At 44.8% G+C, this 18,882-nt stretch overlaps 1 protein-coding gene across 9 annotated transcripts in view; it reads left to right on the top strand.

Annotated features, from left to right (window-relative positions):
- The window catches only part of MTA1 (metastasis associated 1), a 203,744-nt gene that overhangs the window by 87,489 nt on the left and 97,373 nt on the right, over window positions 1-18,882 (top strand). For 6 of the 9 annotated variants that reach the window (XM_066608606.1, XM_066608608.1, XM_066608610.1 and 3 more), the window contains exons 5-10: window positions 705-777; window positions 1,459-1,576; window positions 2,952-3,054; window positions 13,085-13,184; window positions 16,211-16,399; window positions 18,251-18,325. In XM_066608606.1, the coding sequence (XP_066464703.1) occupies window positions 705-777; window positions 1,459-1,576; window positions 2,952-3,054; window positions 13,085-13,184; window positions 16,211-16,399; window positions 18,251-18,325 (658 nt within the window). The remainder of the gene's footprint in view (window positions 1-704; window positions 778-1,458; window positions 1,577-2,951; window positions 3,055-13,084; window positions 13,185-16,210; window positions 16,400-18,250; window positions 18,326-18,882) is intronic. The other 3 variants (XM_066608607.1, XM_066608612.1, XM_066608614.1) reach the window with 1 other exon arrangement.

Genomic DNA, 18,882 nt, shown 5'->3' on the forward strand with positions numbered 1-18,882 from the left:
CTGTGATTGGCTAAAGCACACGTGGCTTCAGCCAATCACACTATTCAATGACCTCATTGAATGGCTGTGATTGGCTGAAGGCGCACGTGTTAGCAATCACACCCATTCAATGATGTCATTGAATAGTGTGATTGGCTGAAGCCACGTGTGCTTTAGCCAATCACAGCCATTCAATGCTGTCATGGCTGCCGGCGTGTGTATTAGCTTTCTGGAAGCGGGGATTTCAAGCCCCACATTCAGAAAGCTATGCTGCGCCGGGGACGAGGAGCGAGCGACATCCTGCCGGAGCGAGCGACATCCTGCCGGAGCGCGACAGAACGCCGTGGGAGGTGAGTAATAAAATTTTTTTTTTTTTCTCCACTGAATACCGGCGTATAAGGTGACAGTTGGGGGGTCGTCTTATACGCCCCGTCGCCTTATACGCCGGTATATACGGTATGATGATGGCTCTACCTGTTTAGAGCAAAGCGTAAAAATTATATAAAGTAACCAGTAAGCCCCGCCTAGAACCAGATATGTATATGGGGTTTCTAAGACTGCAGTTTGATACTTGCAGCCATAATTTCAATTAATTTATGTTATTAGACAATCAATCATCCGCTCTGTGCATCTTGTATTGTAGACATTACTCTAATTCGTGTTTAGAAATGCATGTTAACTTTTTTATGCAAATGAATGAATGTCCTCATTTTCTCAATTCTCAGGGGCAAATGCAGCGTTACCCTGTTAAATGAAACAGAGTCCTTAAAATCTTACCTGGAGAGAGAGGTTAGTGATGTTAGTATGATTACTTTTCTGTTTTTATGCGCTACCTTTTTGTGGTATAAGTTGTATTTATATGTTTTAAGGCCAGTTTCCCAAACTCCATTCCTCACGACTCCCAACAGGTCAGGTTTTCAGGATTCCCACAGTATTGCACAGGTGATATTAATAGTCCCTCCGACATTGCCAAAGACGTTTTCTTCTCTATGGCATATCCTCAAATCATGACCAGTTGGAGGCTCACGGGGACTGGAGTTTGAGAAAGTGGTTTCAAGTGGGAGTATATTGGGGAGAAATCAATCTCTAGTCGCTGCTATGGTTTTTAGGCTCTGTCCATATCTGTTTTCATGGAGTTCGTTTTTCTGTTCTGTCATGGGAGCAGAGAAACAGAATTTCTGCCAGGAACCGATCCTTCTATGACAGAAACAAACTGTGTTGAATAGATCCTTTGACTATAATAGGGCCCATCCGGCTTTTTTCATGCCCTTCAACTTTTTCCTGGTGCAGAATCCTGCGCTATCTTGGACAGAATTTTGGGACAGTTCTGCACCCAGAGCCTTACATGCAGATGTGTGTTCTTACTGGTGTTGCTTTTCATACTTTGTGGCTTTTATTGTGCCTTTTATTTTTACTTTGACTGCAAGAACATTTTTTACTTTTTCTCTTCTCTTATGTTTTGTCTGTTTCTGTTTCTAGGATTTCTTCTTTTATTCCTTAGTGTATGATCCTCAGCAGAAAACACTGCTGGCAGATAAAGGAGAAATACGCGTGGGAAACAGATACCAAGCTGACATTACAGATCTGTTGGAAGAAGGTAACAATTGCTTTCAATGACTTGCGAAAAGTTGGTAATTCTGCATCTGAGCAGTTTTAGGCCTCACAACTAGTGACATGACTTCATTTTCATGGGAAAGCTCAGTTTAAAGGTATTCTGACATGACAAAAAATTTTTACTTGCCTGGCCAGGACCAATTGTCAGGCATGTCCCCTCCATCGGGCATCTTCTTCTGTAGCTTCTTGAAGCAGAGCTGGAGTGGTCAAAACCGCTTCCTGCTCTGCTCCGTCCGTGAGCCACTTCCGAGGTGAACGGACGGACGGGCGCCACGTCACAAGCAGTGCTTGCTGTGGGTGGCCCGTCCGTCCTGGCTAAACTGCAAGTTCTGCGCGTGCGCAGGGGAGAAGCGGCCCATCGTGACTCCTGTCAGAGGGCACCTGTCTTCTGCGTGCAATCGCGGAGGGGGGCGGCCTGTCCTGCCTTGTCGGAGGAAGCTGAAAGCCTGCTGGGAGATGACCCCCGCTGCACAACAACAACAGAAGAAAAAGGTAAGCATTAGGCTTTTATGCTTTAGCACGCCAAAAATCGTGGGTTCCTTGTGTCCATTAGGCAGACCAGGGAACAATGGCTGTTAAAGCAAAAAAAACCTTGTTCGTGTCAGAACCCATTTAAGGCTGGGCTCGCACGCCTGGGTCGGATTCCGGAAGTGGGAGGCCCACAGCAGATTCCGGCTGTATGGCAAGTAATTGTATTGCGTATGACCGCAGAGGCACCCATGCGGTCATGCGCAGTACACCTTTTTTTTTTTTTCTTTCTTCTTTTGTATTTCCCACGCCGTCTCTTGGCTATGACGCGGGAACCCACAACCCATATGCAATGTAATTGCGTTTGGTCTGCGGGTATATTGGCGACCATAGAGCACAATGGGTTCTATATCTGACACTGTTGAACGTTATAAATGACGATCAGTCAAGATTATGATAAATGTGATACATTATATAGGTGTTCCATTATTAAGAAGTCACTTCTGAACTTCAGATTTACCAAAGCCTGTGAGGGGAGTGCAATTGTGGCCTATTGATATTTTTTGCAATAGCTGTATGCTAGGCACTAATAGCTATTGGATGTGCCTTCTGTATTGATATTTACATTTGCAATTCCTATTAATGATGGTTTTAATAACCTGAGCAATCAAGATCAATAATTACTGACAGGTATGTATGTGTACATAAGTGTGTATATGTGTAATATATAGACACACCTATATAATGTGTCACATTTATCATAATCATGACTGATCGTCATTTATAACCTTCAACAGTGTCAGATGTAGCGATTGGTAAACTGGAGCAATAAAAATAGCAAACCTAGTCAAGTTTTTATATATTTTAATACATTCTCTTATTCTTCACAGGTGTAGAAGATGGTAGAGACCAAGCTTTCCTTGAGACAAAAGTTTGGGAGGCAAGCAACTCCCTTACCGAAAAACAGATAGATCAGTTTTTAGTAGTAGCACGGTAAGAAAGTGATGACTTATGTTTTGTATATTCATGTTTTTGTGCAATACTGTATTTTTCCATCGTGATATTTTGAGTCATTTTTTTAATAGACCTCTTAATTATTAATCCTTTCAGGTTCAGGAGAAGTATGTTTGCTTTTAAAAGGGTTTTCCATGATTTAGAAAAATATCAATGAACAGGAAACCTTATAAAATAAAGAAATAACCGGTACTATTGTCTCTTGTCACCACCGAAAGCTAGGGGTTTGACAGGCCTTGCATGTAGGAACGCCCCTAGCTCCCGATAGGCTGACTTTTGTAAGACTCTAGCAGCAGCGTCTGTAGTGATTGTTTTGCCTAAGCTGGAGGTTTAGGGTTAGGGTTCGTTTTCCTGTTAGGCTTACATTATTAGCTGTAAATACTTCCATGTTACAGCTGTAACATGGAAGTATTTTACAGTTAATAATCTAAGCCTAACAGGAAAACGAACCCTAACCCTCCACCCCATGCAAAAATCATTACACGCGCTGCAGCAATGAGTTTCCCTGTAGCAGCCGTCCCCCTTCCACCTCCCCTGCCCAACCGGTAGCCGCAACCTCTGCTCACTGTGTGATCCTGGCGGCGCTGGAGGAATCCACCTGCAGTGAGGCCGTCCTTCCTCTCCCTCACTGCTCCGTCTGGGTGTCTGCTGGCGCTCCCTGCCTTTCCCGCTGTGGTCCCCGACAGACTGCACTCTGCAGTCACCGCTGCTCTGCATTGTCTAGATCTGCCGCCGCCGCTCCGGAGAGAAGGGAGACTGACACAGGGGGAAGACACGGGGAACACGCACAGCGGGGAGGCAGGGAGAGTGACAGCAGCAGCCGGGATGGGAGAAGATTACTGGCCTGCCAGGACCTGCTCTGCAGCCAATGAGGTACAGGGGGCGTCACCGGCCTGTCAATCTTGTCTCCACCACTACTTCCGGTGGTGATGAGATACAATAATACCGAAATAACCTATACTCATTCATTATACCCCCTATCTTTCGTTGTCTCCAATGCCGCCATTTGGTGGTTAAAGGGGTTGTCCGGCCATAAACATTAGGTCTCATTACTTCTGTTTGCCCATTTCCATGCACTTTGTAATATACATTGTGCATGGAAAATGAAGCAAACAGAAGTTTTGGACTTACCTGAAGGGATGCCCCCCCCTGTGTTGCTCCTCCGTCGTCCCTGGTTACCACAAGAATCTTCTCTTCTTGTCGGGCCGCAGCAGCTCTTGTCGGCGCGGGAACGAGCCCCTTCTCATCCGCGCATGCGCAGTTCTTCTCTCTGAAGCCGGGACCGATATACGATCTTCTTGTGTGCAGGGGGAGGAGGATGGAAGAGCCTCAGAGCAGGAACTGAGCTCCCGCCCCCTCTCTGCCTCCTTTCCGCCCCTCTGCACTATTTTCAATGAGGAGAGGTGGGACGGGGGCGGGGCTAAGGTCCGAGAATTAGCCCCGCCCCCGTCTCGGCTCTCCCCATTGCAAATAGTGCAGAGGGGCGGAGAGGAGGCAGAGAGGGGGCGGGAGCTCAGTTCCTGCTCTGAGGCTCTTCCATCCTCCTCCCCCCCCCCCCCCCCCCCCCCTGCACACAAGAAGATCGTATATCGGTCCCGGCTGCATATTAACACATTCTGCCGCAGTTCTCCAGCGCGGCCGATTCACCCAATCAGCTGGCTGGAATCGGCACATGTGACTACACAGCGTGCACGCGGATTGCCTGCAGCAGCCGTGTGCACTACACAGTACAGTTAAGCAGCCGTGTACTACACACTCCACTTAAGCAGCACGGGGTTAGGTTTAGGGTTAGGTTTAGGGTTAGGGTTAACTAAACCTAACCCTAACCCCAACCCTAAACCTAACCCTAAACACTAACCCTAAACCTTAACCCTAAAGCTTAACCCTAAACACTAACCCTAAACCTAACCCTAAACCTAACCCTAAACCCTAACCCCGTGCTGCTTAAGTGTAGTGTGTAGTACACGGCTGCTTAACTGTACTGTGTAGTGCACACGGCTGCTGCAGGCAATCCGCGTGCACGCTGTGTAGTCACATGTGCCGATTCCAGCCAGCTGATTGGGTGAATCGGCCGCGCTGGAGAACTGCGGCAGAATGTGTTAATATGCGTCCCGGCTTCAGAGAGAAGAACTGCGCATGCGTGGATGAGAAGGGGCTCGTTCCCGCGCCGACAAGAGCTGGGCCGACAAGAAGAAAAGATTCTTGTGGTAACCAGGGACGACGGAGGAGCAACACAGGGGGGGGGCATCCCTTCAGGTAAGTCCAAAACTTCTGTTTGCTTCATTTTCCATGCACAATGTATATTACAAAGTGCATGGAAATGGGCAAACAGAAGTAATGAGACCTAATGTTTATGGCCGGACAACTCCTTTAATGCAGGTTCTGAAGCGATGACGCTTGCAAGTTCAGCACATGGAGCCTCAGAATAAGATCTAAAAAAAAATTGGCATTTTACGGGGTTAAGGGATCTGTGTATAGGTTTTGCAACATTATAACAAGTTTGTTTTCATTTCTTTATGATTTCTATATTTGTTGTCGGTGAATGGAAACATTCACTTTTTAAATCTGAAACCCCGCACAGTACTATCAGTGTAGGCAGTGCTCTGTGAGCTGAACACATCAGCAGGATTCTGCCCTGACAGTCTGCTGTAATGTAACAGATGGGTGATGGCCGGAATCTAGGCTATTAAGCTCACAGAAGATTGCTCGGACTGGAACTTGTCTCCATACAACTACTGTTATTGAGACCAGTATTTTTTAAAAGGCTGCCTTCAACTTCAGCATATGATTTCTCTCAAATCAAGTAAGCAATTTAACAATGTTGCTCATTTAGAGTTTATGCTAAAGGAGTTTTACATTTCCTAAACTTCTCTTTTCTTTTTTTTTTATCCTTACTGATAGTTACCACTATGTACTTTCAGATACATTACAAATACTTGCCTGAGGATAATTGGTTTAATCAGTTGGGGCCCAACTGCTGGGACCATTGATCATGAAATTGCAGCCCCAGAACATCCTAAGGCTGGGCTCACATAAGCGTAATTTAATTGCGTATTATGCGCGCAGTAGACGCTCGCATAATACGTGGTGAATGGAGTCCATGAAAGTCCATAGAGTTTCATTGATAAATTCACACTTGCGTATATTCATTGTGTATATTATGCGCATAAAAAAGAATGCAGCATGTTCTAGTTTACCATGTATTGGGCACAATATAGCCCTATTTTTCTCTGCTTGCGTAAGAAAATGCTGTATATACGCAATTACGTTGGGGGTGTGCAGCGTTTTTACGTAACATTGCTTAGAAACAATAAATGGAAAGTTAAAAGAAAAAGAGGCCAGTGCATTACGGTGTGCATGATCATACACTGTCATGCGCAGATGTACGCAATTAGAAATGCAATGATATTCAGCTCCACACGCTGGTAAAATTCTGCGGTTTTTACGTATTTTATCATATGGTCCTGTGAGCCCAGCCTAAAGTGTGGGCAAAAGAGGCACATGCATGTGGGCAAAAGATGCGCCCCCCCCCCCCCCCTCCGCTGTTAACCCCTTCCCTGGGGGAAGGTTCACAGAGGGAGTGCGCCAGATACCGGAGTCCTGTATTGCCATAGCCTGTGATCGCTATAGTAAGCGATAAGGAATGGCAGGAGAGAAGTCCAGCCATGCCTTATCGTAGAAATCTGCAGTGCTGCAGTAAAAGTCCCTCAGAGGGACACAGACTGTGTAAAAAAATAAAGAAAAAAAAAAAATGTAAAAAAAAAAATGTTAAAAAACCTTTTTCCATCTCGTCCATCATGACAGCACACATGGAGGTTGCTCCGCCTGTGATCCTTGGGACAGGAAGAGGAGTTCTTTAAAAGGCCACCTCCCACCACTTGACTCCAGTGTCTTCCTGTCCCAAACGGACACAGGAGGGAGTTCTCCATGCTGTGGATAAAGGCTGCGGGCTGCATAGCGCTACTCCCCGGGGCGCGGGGTATCCGGCCAAGGGAGGCAGTTCCACGGCTCCATCCAGACGTCGGCACCATCGGAGGGGAGGGAGCAGCAGGTGCGGCTGCTCTGCGCTCCTGTTCCCCGGCGTCTAGCGGCGGCTGGCTTCCGGGCATGGAGCGGTGCCGCGTCGTGTGCGATGACGCCAGACGTCAGCGCTGGTGCATAAAGGCGCCAAATTTAAAATTCCATTGGGAAAAATCCTCCTTCATGGTTCCCAGGCTCCTTTTTCTGCATGGACAGCGCTGAGGGAGAAAAAGGGATTGTGCCAACCGTAAGTAGTCCACTTGGACAAAAAAAATGGGAATATTTTTGTGAGTATGGCTTTCACACCTGGTATTAGTAATGGTTTCTCCTTATAGGAGGAAGCATTAAAAACTAAACAGGGAAAAAAAGAGGATAAAAAGGTGTGCGTTATGCGCCAAAAAAAAAAAAAAAAGTGGACGATAACGCTAAGAGACCCTTTTGCTCGGACTGCACTACAAAAATAGTTAAAGACGAGCAACAAAACCTAAGAAAAGCGGCGGCCGGCTCCCAGTGATGACACGGCGCCACATCATATGCAAACAGACGCACGCTGCGGCAGCGTCCCCATCAAGATATGGGAACTGCGGCAAATGCTTCTGCATCCTGCGCCTAGGTCCCGGTGACTAGCAGCTGACTCCGAGGGGATGCAGCGCTGCACTGTGCGTGATGATGGATGCACTCTAGTGGCATCAGCGCGCCAAATTCAAAGTAGAGGATTTGAATGTTTCCTACGGGATTCAAGCGCTGCATCTCCTCCTAACGCTATGGACAGCATGGAGGTAGCAGGAGAAATCTACAAACTCATGGTATATGATCAATATGATGGCAATCACCTGCTATTGCAGGATGAAACTCCATAGTAAAGCCATAGGGAGTAGTTCTCTGAAACAGAAACCCATGGTATATGATATAATGGCAATCACCTGCTATTGCAAGATGAAAATCCATAGTAAAGCCATGGTGAGTAGTTCTCTGGAACAGAAACATAGTATATGATTGATATAATGGCAATCACCTGTTATTGTAGGCTGAAGCTCCATAGCAGAGCCATGGTGAGTAGTTCTCTGGAACAGAAACCCATGGTATATGATTGATATAATGGCAATCGCCTGCTGTAGCAGCATGAAACTCCATAGCAAAGCCATGGTGAATAGTTCTCCGGAATAGAAATTCATGGTATATGATTGAAATAATAGCAATCACCTGTCTTGTTTTTTTTTTGTTTTTTTTTTGTAAGATGGAAATCCATACTCAAGGCTGCGGGAAGGCTAATCAGGGCGGAGCTAAAGTAATCTCCGCCAGACGGTCAGAGAACTAGTCTCTAACCCCAGTCGGGTCCTTCTAGACCAGCAAATAAGAGCCCGTATTTATAAGCACCCTGAGGGCGGCAGTTCCTTACTTTCTACACTAAAGGGAAAATATTATACAAAGATTCAGCTAGTAGAACTGATATCTGTGATACTAGAGTCACAGATACAAGGACAAAACGTAAAATTCAACAGCTAAAGTGGAAAGGAGCAGCTTTGTAAAAGGCTGGCAAGCTTCCATAAAAATCGGATGAAGACTGCATGTAGGCTTCTAGAAACCATTATAGTAGCCACCTGGTGGCACGCCTAGTGTGCCTGTGGCCCTCATAGCTAGGAGACTATCTGAAGCTGGCAGGTGCTGCAGCAGGGCCATACTTTTCAAGGAAATTATTTCTTCTTTGTGGAAAAACAGCAAGGGAAAACAGATAGATGAACCTATCAAAAGATTGCTTGCGTAATAGCCTCTCTTTGCCCCTTAATGACCATATCTTTGGGATCTAAAATAGAATCTCTATTTTTGCCCTTTTTCCTGTAATGGTTATTTTTTCATCTTTGTTTGGGCTGCTAACTTAACCATACTTAAAGGGGTTGTCCCGCGCCGAAACGGGTTTTTTCTTTTTTCAATAGCCCCCCATTCGGCGCGAGACAAACCCGATGCAGGGGTTAAAAAAGAAAACTGGATAGTGCTTACCTGAATCCCCGCGCTCCGGTGACTTCTTACTTACCTGGTGAAGATGGCCGCCGGGATCTTCTCCCTCGGTGGACCTCAGGTCTTCTGTGCGGTCCATTGCCGATTCCAGCCTCCTGATTGGCTGGAATCGGCACGTGACGGGGCTTAGCTACAAGGAGCCGCTCTCCGGCACGAGCGGCCCCATTCAGAAAAGAAGAAGACAGGACTGCACAAGCGCGTCTAATCCGGCGATTAGACGCTGAAAATTAGACGGCACCATGGAGACAAGGACGCTAGCAACGGAACAGGTAAGTGAATAACTTCTGATAACTTCTGTATGGCTCATAATTAATGCACAATGTACATTACAAAGTGCATTAATATGGCCATACAGAAGTGTATAGACCCACTTGCTTTCGCTGGACAACCCCTTTAAGTCAGAGTCCCTTAATTCAGTACATTGCTAAATTTTGTCTGAAATGAACTCTATTTATTTAGGTTTTGATTCCCCGGGTTAAGGAAGGCAGCGTCGTTTGCACGTTGAACTCAAAGACGCATACTACATATTCCCATCCACCTGGCATACTAAAAATATATTAGATGACTTAAAATGAGTTTTAAATAATTTATTTTCAGCCTGAACCCAGACACCCAAAAAGTTCTCGGACTATTCCTTAACTCCTCAAAGGGTTACTACTTTCCTCAAATAAAAGCGAGGGTTTATTAGTCATTGGAACACTTAAAAATATTGTTGGCCAATGGTGTCTTATTCAGCACCAGAAACCCTTTTCGAATGTCTATCAAAAGAATATTCTGCTGGGCAGAGAACTAGAGGGTCTTTATCGGCTATTCACCTAAAAGGCTCTCAAAACCTTATTGCAGTTTTACGGGGAAGGTTAGATCCAGGGAAATGGTCCCTAAAACTATACATATTCAATCTGTTGATCTGGCTAACCCCAGATAGACCTCTTGCATCAAAGATAAATTTGAAATACAGAAATTTTCTTTTTTCTTAAGCCCAGCAAACAATCCCCGGGCACCAAATGCATCTTCACAAGCATGGGTCATAAATTTGCCATATTTGTTTCCGTTTTTCCTTAAATTCACGGACTTTGCGTAAAAGCCAGAATGGCTGGACCGGGTTGTATGCATTGCACAGCATCGTCTTTCTAGGTGATGCGACCACTGATTCCGCTGGTGTCAGGCAGGACCTGTTTTTTGTCTTGAGGTCCAGTGTTCTTTCAGGAGACCCTCTGCACGAAGCTGATAGCCTGAGCGGCAGAGACTGAGACACCAACGATTATCGTCCAAGATAATACACACCCTCTTAAGGGTTGAAAGAAATCCACTTCCAAGATCTGAGACCCTAGTTTGGGGCCAGACAGCCTCTATGAACAGTTCTCTGAGGCCTGTACATTCAGTATCACGGAAACACCTATCCATCAAAGTAGCCTTGCTGGTAGTTATTACAACCCCTGGGTGGATTGGTGAGATATAGGAATTATCCTGTGAAGTCCTACCTAAAGGTGCTTGACGACAGGATAGTCATAAGACTTGACTTATTTCTCTGTTCTAATGCGGTATGGACGTTCCACAATGAAACGGGGAATAATTCTGCCTCCCTTCTGTCAGGTTTTAAGATAAAGACCGGCGCTTGTGCAGTTTAGACGTCAAACGTGCAGTCCTGACCTATTCACAGGTCTCACAAAAAAAAACAAAAAAACAGAACTTATTCTGTAAATGTCAGGAGGAAAGAAAAAAAACAGCGTCTGAGGATACCATCGCTGGATGGATTAAAACATCATTTCAGGGAGCATCTAAAGCCAAAGATCTGCTTTCCCTTGAGGGGTTCAGAGCCCACACTACAGGGGCTCTCGCTTCCTCATGGGCTGAACGTAGTGAAACTCTGCAGAACATTTGCAAAGCTGCAACATGATGTAACATGCACACATGGCCTAAGCATTATCGCTTGGATCTCTATACTGATAGGGCGCTGGCCTTTGGGCGGAAGGTCCTCTAGGCAGTAGTTTCCCCCCCTAAAAGCTTGATGATTTGGTATACCTCCATGTGTGCTGTCAGGATGGACGAGATGGAAAGACAAGAATTATTTCTTACCGATAATTCCTTTTCCATGAGTCCATCATGACAGCACATGCTTTCCCACCCTTGTACGATTTATAATGCTTGTACATTAATTGATGTATTTCAGTGCTAATAAAAAAAACTGTTGGGCCACGTATCCGTTGTGATGATTTGGAAGTCACTGGAGTCAAGCGGTGGGAGGTGGCCTTTTAAAGAACTCCTCTTCCTGTCCCAAGGATCACAGGCGGAGCAACCTCCATGTGTGCTGTCATGATATACTCATGGAAAAGGAATTAACCGTAAGAATAATTCTGGTCTTTTTAATGCTTTTTCTCATATTAGGATAAAAAAATTAAAAATCCCACATATTTGATATCGACGCGTACAATACATTGAACACGCTTATTATCCTGCGCGGCAAAAAGCGTTAAAAAAAAATGCTAAAAAACTGAGGCAAAAATGCTAATTTTTGGCATTTTGTCTCCCAATAAAACGCAATAAAAGTGATTTAAAAAAACGTGTGTACCCCAAAATGGTACCAATAAAAACTACAGCTTGTCTCGCAAAAAATAAGCCCTCAAAGAGCTCCGTCCATAGAAAAATAAAAAAGTTATAGCACTTTGAATGCAGTGAGTTTAGAAAAAAATAATAATTTCCCAAAAAAGGGTTTTTATTGTGGAAAAAAAATATAAGAATTTTGGTATCGTTGTAACCGTACCGTCCCGCAGGAAAAAATGTAGTGTATCATTTATGCTGCATAATTAACGCTTAAAAATAAAAAAAAATCCAAAAATCTATGGCAGAATTGATGCGTTTTCTCTCCCTACGATCATAAAAAAAAATTAATAAAAGTTTTACAATGTAGTCTATGTACCCAAAAATGATACCAAAAAATCTACAGTTCGCCACGCAAAAACAAGCCCTTATACGGCCGCGTCGACGGAAAAATAAAAAAGTTATGGCTTTTGAAAAATGGAGATGAAAAAATACCAAAAACCCTTTTCACTTCTGATATGTTTGGTGGAATGTTATTGTATTGTAACTTTTATATAAAACATAAATGGCATTAGGCTTTTTTAAACATCCGTGTTAGGAATTTCTTTTTACGCTCGTCATAGGAGTAGAAAACGGACTGTTATGGATACATCACATGATGGACACTAACAACACCTGGCTAACTTCTCTAGCTTAAAATAGTCAGTCTAGTCCTGTCATGGGGGGCCTTTCATTATACTGGAAAACACAGCACTGCATGTTGTACCATTTTTCTTCTTTATTTGTGAAGGAATCTTCTTTGGGGACTATAAACGGAGCACAGGCAAACAGGGCCAAGTATGTAATATAGTTGTCTTTCAGGGACCTTTACGAATCATGGTAGCTGTAGCCCGAGTGTATTCTATACAAAACCCTGGGACTGTCTTAGGTGGAGTACAGCCCTCTAAAAGGAGTTGTCCAGTAATACAACAAATGGGCTGACTTCTTTGTGGTCTGTGGAATTTTTGTCCTTGGATTGGAGATTGCATCTGTAGCCTGGAGTTGGGAAGGGACGGGGTGGTACATGGAGCCTAACATCACACACTAGTTGTTCCTGTCAGGCTTACTATTCATCCCAACGTGATGGAATAGCATGGTGCTGGGATTAACCCCTTTTCCCCCTCTGGTTCAGAGCTGCATTCTCCCAATATAGGACTGGCTTCTAGAGGCTCCTTGCACGGTGGCTATTTTATTGACTTTCTAGACCACGCCTTTAAAGTATAGTACAGTTTTGTTTGTTTTTTTTTTCCCCTGCCGACACTGCACCCATTCCGACTTTTTGTAACTACCGTTTTATTTGCAGTTTTATATACAGTATAACTTTCATGTCAGTTATTTATTAAATAAGTGTTGTTTTTTTGTTTGTTTGTTTTTTTTTTTTGTTCTTCTACTCTAGATCTGTAGGTACATTCGCCCGTGCATTAGACTGCAGTAGCTCTGTTCGGCAACCAAGTCTGCATATGAGTGCAGCTGCAGCGTCTAGAGACATCACTTTGGTAAGAGAGTAAAGTTGGTGACAACATTTTACAATATACATTTAATTTTATTCTTAATATGATTTAGGCCTCATGTCCATAGGCGGGTCGGATTCCGTATGCGGGAGCCCACACCAAAATCTGACCCTGCCCACGGCCAAGGACATTGCTTACCTGTGCGGGTCTTCACTGTGGATGTGAAAGGAAGCACCGGCCGGTAGAGCGTTTTTTCTTTAAATCACCTGCTTTCCCACGGAATCCGCGGCACGCGGATCAGGCGGCTTCCATTGACTTCAATGGAAGCCATCTGTGCAGGATCTGCAGTGAAATGGAGTATACTGCGATTTTATTACTTTATTTTTTATTTTTTCCCAGACCAATCAAATCAAATCCGCATACTTTTTCACTTGCGGACACCATGTATCCCTAAGGGCGGCTTGATTTGCACACCATCCACATGGGTGTGCAGATTATGCAAATCAGATCTGCCTGTGGACATTGGGCCTTATAGTTTTGATGTGTTGCGCAGTATACAATACTGTTCAGTACCTTTTAAAATGGCTCTGTCAATATACTATGCAGTCCTGTTTAATGGCAACATTGCAGAGCCGACCAGTCCCTATGCTGTAAGCCCAAATAACATTAAAAATATTGTGGCAAGTATATGTTATATATCTCAGACCGTTATTGTGTTTTTGGGCTCCATTTTGAAATGCAACTAGAAAAAAGTCCTGACACCTACTTTAGGCCGCCTGCAGACGGGTGGGTCGGATCCGGCAGCGAGGATTCTCGCCGCGGGACCCGACCCGAGCGCCTGCAGGGACCAGCGCGTACTCACCCGCAACTCCGGCACTTTCATGTGCCGGCTGCCGGGCAGCCGGCGCATGCGCAGACCGGAGCCGGCGGCTGGGTGAGTGACGTTTCTGTGCGGGGCTTGCAGAGCCCCGCACAGAAATAGGACATGCCGCGGTTTGTTTGCCGCGCGAGATTCCGCGCGGCCAAACCGCGGCTGTCTGAATAGGATTGTGTTTGTTAACGCAATCCTACGCAGGCTTCCAGCGGCGGAAATTCCGCGGGAAATCCCGCCGCGGAATTTCCGCCCGTGTGCAGGGGGCCTTAGACAGAGGCTGTAATGAATGCTGATAGTTGCATTCGTCACCCATGGGTTATTATGGTATCCGTTTATTAGAGATGTCCGTTAGACAGATACCATAATAGCCTATGGGTGATGGATGCCACTGTTGGTCATCAATTTAGGCTATAGGCTATAATTGCAGGTGTTTTAATGGGTATATCATGAAAGCTTTTGAAATTGAAAAAGCTCCAATCTGATCAGCTTCTATGAGGAGGTTCTAGACTGGACCGGGGAGAGTCATTGCAAATTGTATATCTGTGCCACATAAAAGGTTGGTATATAAAATGAGAATGCTTGGTCTGGGTGAGAATGTGTGTAAGTAACTGGTCAGTGATAGAAAGCAGAGGGTGGTTAGACCTCTTCTGATGCAGAGAGGGGTTATTAATGGTACATACTCTGATTAAGTCACCGTTACTAGTGGGTTACCACAGGGGGCCAGTACTGCAGGGGTCATTGTTACTAGTGAAGTACTACAAGGGGCAGTATTGGGCCCTATTAGTTTTAATATATTAATGACCTGGTAGAAGGATTGTACAGTCAAAATTTGCAGATGATACAAAACTAGATAAAGTAACACACGAGAGGACAGAATGCGGTTGCATATGGATCTGGATATGTTGAGCGCAGAACAGTGGTAAATGAGGTTTAACACTGATAAATGTAAGGTTGGGCACATGGGCAGAGAAAATAGATGTCACCATTACACACTACATTGGAAACCACTGGGTAACACTGGCATGGAAAATGGACTTGCGGATTTTAGTTAACTGTAAGCTTAACTGGAGCAACCAGTGTCAGGCAGCTGCTGCCAAAGCAAATAGCATCATGGAGTGCATCAAAAAAGGTCTAGGGGCACATGACAAGAACATTGTCCTTCCTATTTACAAGTCACTGGTCAGACCACACATGGAATATTGTGTACAGTTTTGGGTATCGATACGCAAGAAGGACATACCAGAGCTTGAGCGGGTACAAAGGCAGGCAACTACAGTAATAAATGGAACGGGCGGACTCCAATATCCAGAGAGGTTATCAAAGTTAGGATTATTTAGTTCAGAAAAAGGATGGCTGAGGGGTGACCTAATAACTATCATATGTATAAATATATCAGGTGACAATACAGAGATTTCTCCCATCATCTATTTATACCTAGGACTGTGACTGTAACAAGGGGGCGCCCTCTACATCTAGAGAAAAGAAGGTTTCTACACCGACATAGAAGAGGGTTCTTTACTGTAAGAGCAGTGAGACTATGGAACTCTCTGCCTGAGGACGTGGTGATGGTGAACTCACTAACAGTACAAGAGCGGCCTGGACGTCTTTCTTGAGTGATACTAGCCTATGTTATAGTCACTAATAACTTCAGAAGGGTCTGTGATCCAGGGATTATTCCGATTGCCAGATTGGAGTCGGGGAGGAATTTTTCCCCCCTAAAATGAGGAAAATTGGCTTCTACCTCATGGATTTGCTTTTTTTCCTCTGGATCAAGATTGGGGGATAATAGGCTGAACCAAATGGACAAATGGCTTTTTTTTTCTTTTCTCCATGATGTTAATATGTGTATGTGTAACAAATCCTGTGCTGGGGTATTCGTCACCTGTATGCTACCATGTTAATATACTGTATACATTTTTAACTGGACTCCTGTGGGATGGAATGGTATAGTCTCTTTTGACCACTCTCTGGCAATGGAGGACTATGGATGTATTTAGTGTGTATGTTGGGAGCTAAACATAAAGGTGAAAAATACGTGATTTAAGCCTTTACTTTCTGCTAAAAGCTTGGGTGTGTGCTGTGTTATTTACTGAACTACCATTTGCCCTGAGGTGCAGATAATCCCATTCGGGGGAACTCTTTGTGTGCGGAAGGGATGAGACTGTCTCGCTTATTCTGCGTCTTAATTTGTTTCTAGTTCCACGCTATGGACACATTACACAAAAACTGTTATGATATATCTAAAGCCATTTCTGCACTCGTACCACAAGGAGGGCCGGTGCTCTGCAGAGATGAGATGGAGGAGTGGTCGGCTTCAGAAGCTAATCTTTTTGAAGAAGCTTTAGAGAAGTACGGCAAAGATTTCACAGACATTCAGCAGGACTTTGTAAGTAAAGCGTTTTAAGTGGCTATTATCTGATGAAATCTCCAGCTCTGGATTTACGGGGATTGATGGCTGTGTCAAAATAACTTTTTTTCCATTTAACACCAAGTCTCTCCAAAGGCCCTATTATGCGGCATGATTATCCTGCAAACAGCCCATTAGATGGAGCAGTTTGCACAATAATTGTTAGGTGTAAACACATGCAGTGAAAGAACCGCTGATCAAATCTTTCATGCAGGCCCGAAAATCATTTTGTCTGCTGCTACATTAGACAGTGTAAACACGCAGTCAGTCATCTATGAACAACTGTCCGTTTACTGTAAATGGCAGCAGGTGGGCCCGAACGATCCCTGGTCCGCTCTGCTTCCATTCATTGAGCGATCATCACTCCTATTTAAAAGCACAGGAGCTGTTATTGTTGGGATGACTTTCAGGCACTTTAGCACCTGACACTCGTTCCGCGTAAAAGGGCCTTAAAAAAAGTTATTGGGACTCTACCATACGTTTGCAGTCTATCTTTGTGGGTGGGGAAAGTTTTGTATACAGAGGAACTGTGAATCATTGACAATAGATGACAATAATAATCAGCATACCCAAAAAATGTCTGTTGTCCAGCCAGCAGGTATCTGTCCTGATTGTCCCATAAGCATATAGACCGTCAGATTGGCCAGCATGCATGTTTATGCGGAGATGGGGATTAGGTTGGGGAAAGATACCTAGCAGCAAAGGTACTAACATGTCCAGTCCTCCTTTCCTCTTGGCAGCTCCCATACACCTGCATCAATTGGCTGATCACTTTTATCTGGACAGCTTTAGGGCACATTCAGACGACCGTATATCGTCCGGGTATTCACGCCGGCTGATATACGGCGTCTCTCTCAGCAGGGGGAGGAGGCTGGAAGAGCCGTAAGCAGTGCTCTGAGCTCCCGCCCCCTCTCTGCCTCTTCTCCACCCCCTCTCTGCCCCTCTGCACTATTTGCAATGAGGGGAGGTGGTACAGGGGCGGGGCTAACTGGTGGGAATTAGCTCCGCCCCTGTTCCGCCTCTCCTCATTGAAAATAGTGCGGGGTCGGGAGCTCAGAGCACTGCTCACGGCTCTTCCAGCCCCCCCCCCCCCCCCGCAGAGAGGGGCGCCGCATAAATCGGCCGTCTGAATGCGCCCTTAGTCACATGAGTGGATTGTAATACAAAGGCATAGAATACTATTCGCCCTCTATTGCATCTGTATTGATTAGTTTAGCCCCTTTACTACCTATGATGTAACTATGCATTATAAGTCATGCAAGTGGTGTTTTGATAGAGCTCTGAAACCAAGACTGCTGCTTCATACAGCTGACAGCCGTCCGCAACTGGAAGTAGCTCTGATCACAGCCATTTAGCTGATAAGATGCCACTGTCAATGTTAACCGTGGCTTCTAAGCATCTGGTTGGAGCAGCTGCTTAGAGTATTGTACATGACATGCACATTCAAGTTCCCTACTGGACCAAAAAAGTTAAATTAAATGTGATAACCTTTCACACAGTCTTTAAAAAAAAAAAAAAACTTATTTTTTAAATACATTTTGATATTGTGAACCCCGCAGCAGACAATGCATGCTGTTTTCTGGATGGGTTTTATGCGGATTCATACTTGTGGGTGAAGTTTTCAAAATCTCTTCCACTTTGTTGCTACTGTAAATGGCACAGAATTTCTGTGCAGAGTGTCCACACGGAAATTCCATGTCAAGTCCGCCCCGTGTGACCCCAGGCTTACCCAGCTCGCTGCTGACATCTCAGGCTGCAGTGAGCTGTTATTGGTTGTTGAGTCATAACCTTCATGCTGTGCTGTTTCATTCATTATAGTTTTCTTTTCAGTTACCATGGAAATCGCTGACCAGTATAATAGAATATTATTATATGTGGAAAACAACAGACAGATATGTGCAACAGGTATTGTAATTGTATTATATGCAACTGGGCTTAAAGGGAGTATGGCAGCAGTTTTAACTCTGCAAAACTACTTACTGTTCTATGTATGGGTTGGGGAGCTGCTGCAAGTGCTGGGAGGACAGGACTGCTTCCTAAAGTGCCCTCAGCACTTTTAATTGAGCTGCTGTGATTGACAGCTGTAGCAGTTGCTTGATTAGGCCCTATAGCTGTTAATTACAGCTGTCCAGCAGGTCAGAGGACAGTTTAGATAGAAGTTCCGACCTCATGACACTTGGTGCTGGGTGTAAGGGCTCATTCACACGACCGTATGTGTAAAACGCTGTATGGGTGACGCAGCGGTTTATAGGTCTGGTGTGAGCCAGCAGAGAGACAGCTATTGCTGTGTATGGCACCAAGTGCACTGAGCACGTGGTCATGCGCAATGTGACTTTTTTAATCCCCCGCTCTTTTTCACAGCGGTTTTGCGTATGTATTGTCACCCATACGACAGTCACCCAAAACGACAGTATATACTGGTGCTATCAGCAGAAACAAAAAAAAGCTCTTCATTGCAAATT

Source organism: Eleutherodactylus coqui, chromosome 6 (genome assembly GCF_035609145.1).
Source record: "Eleutherodactylus coqui strain aEleCoq1 chromosome 6, aEleCoq1.hap1, whole genome shotgun sequence".
In the NCBI taxonomy this organism is placed as follows: domain Eukaryota; kingdom Metazoa; phylum Chordata; class Amphibia; order Anura; family Eleutherodactylidae; genus Eleutherodactylus; species Eleutherodactylus coqui.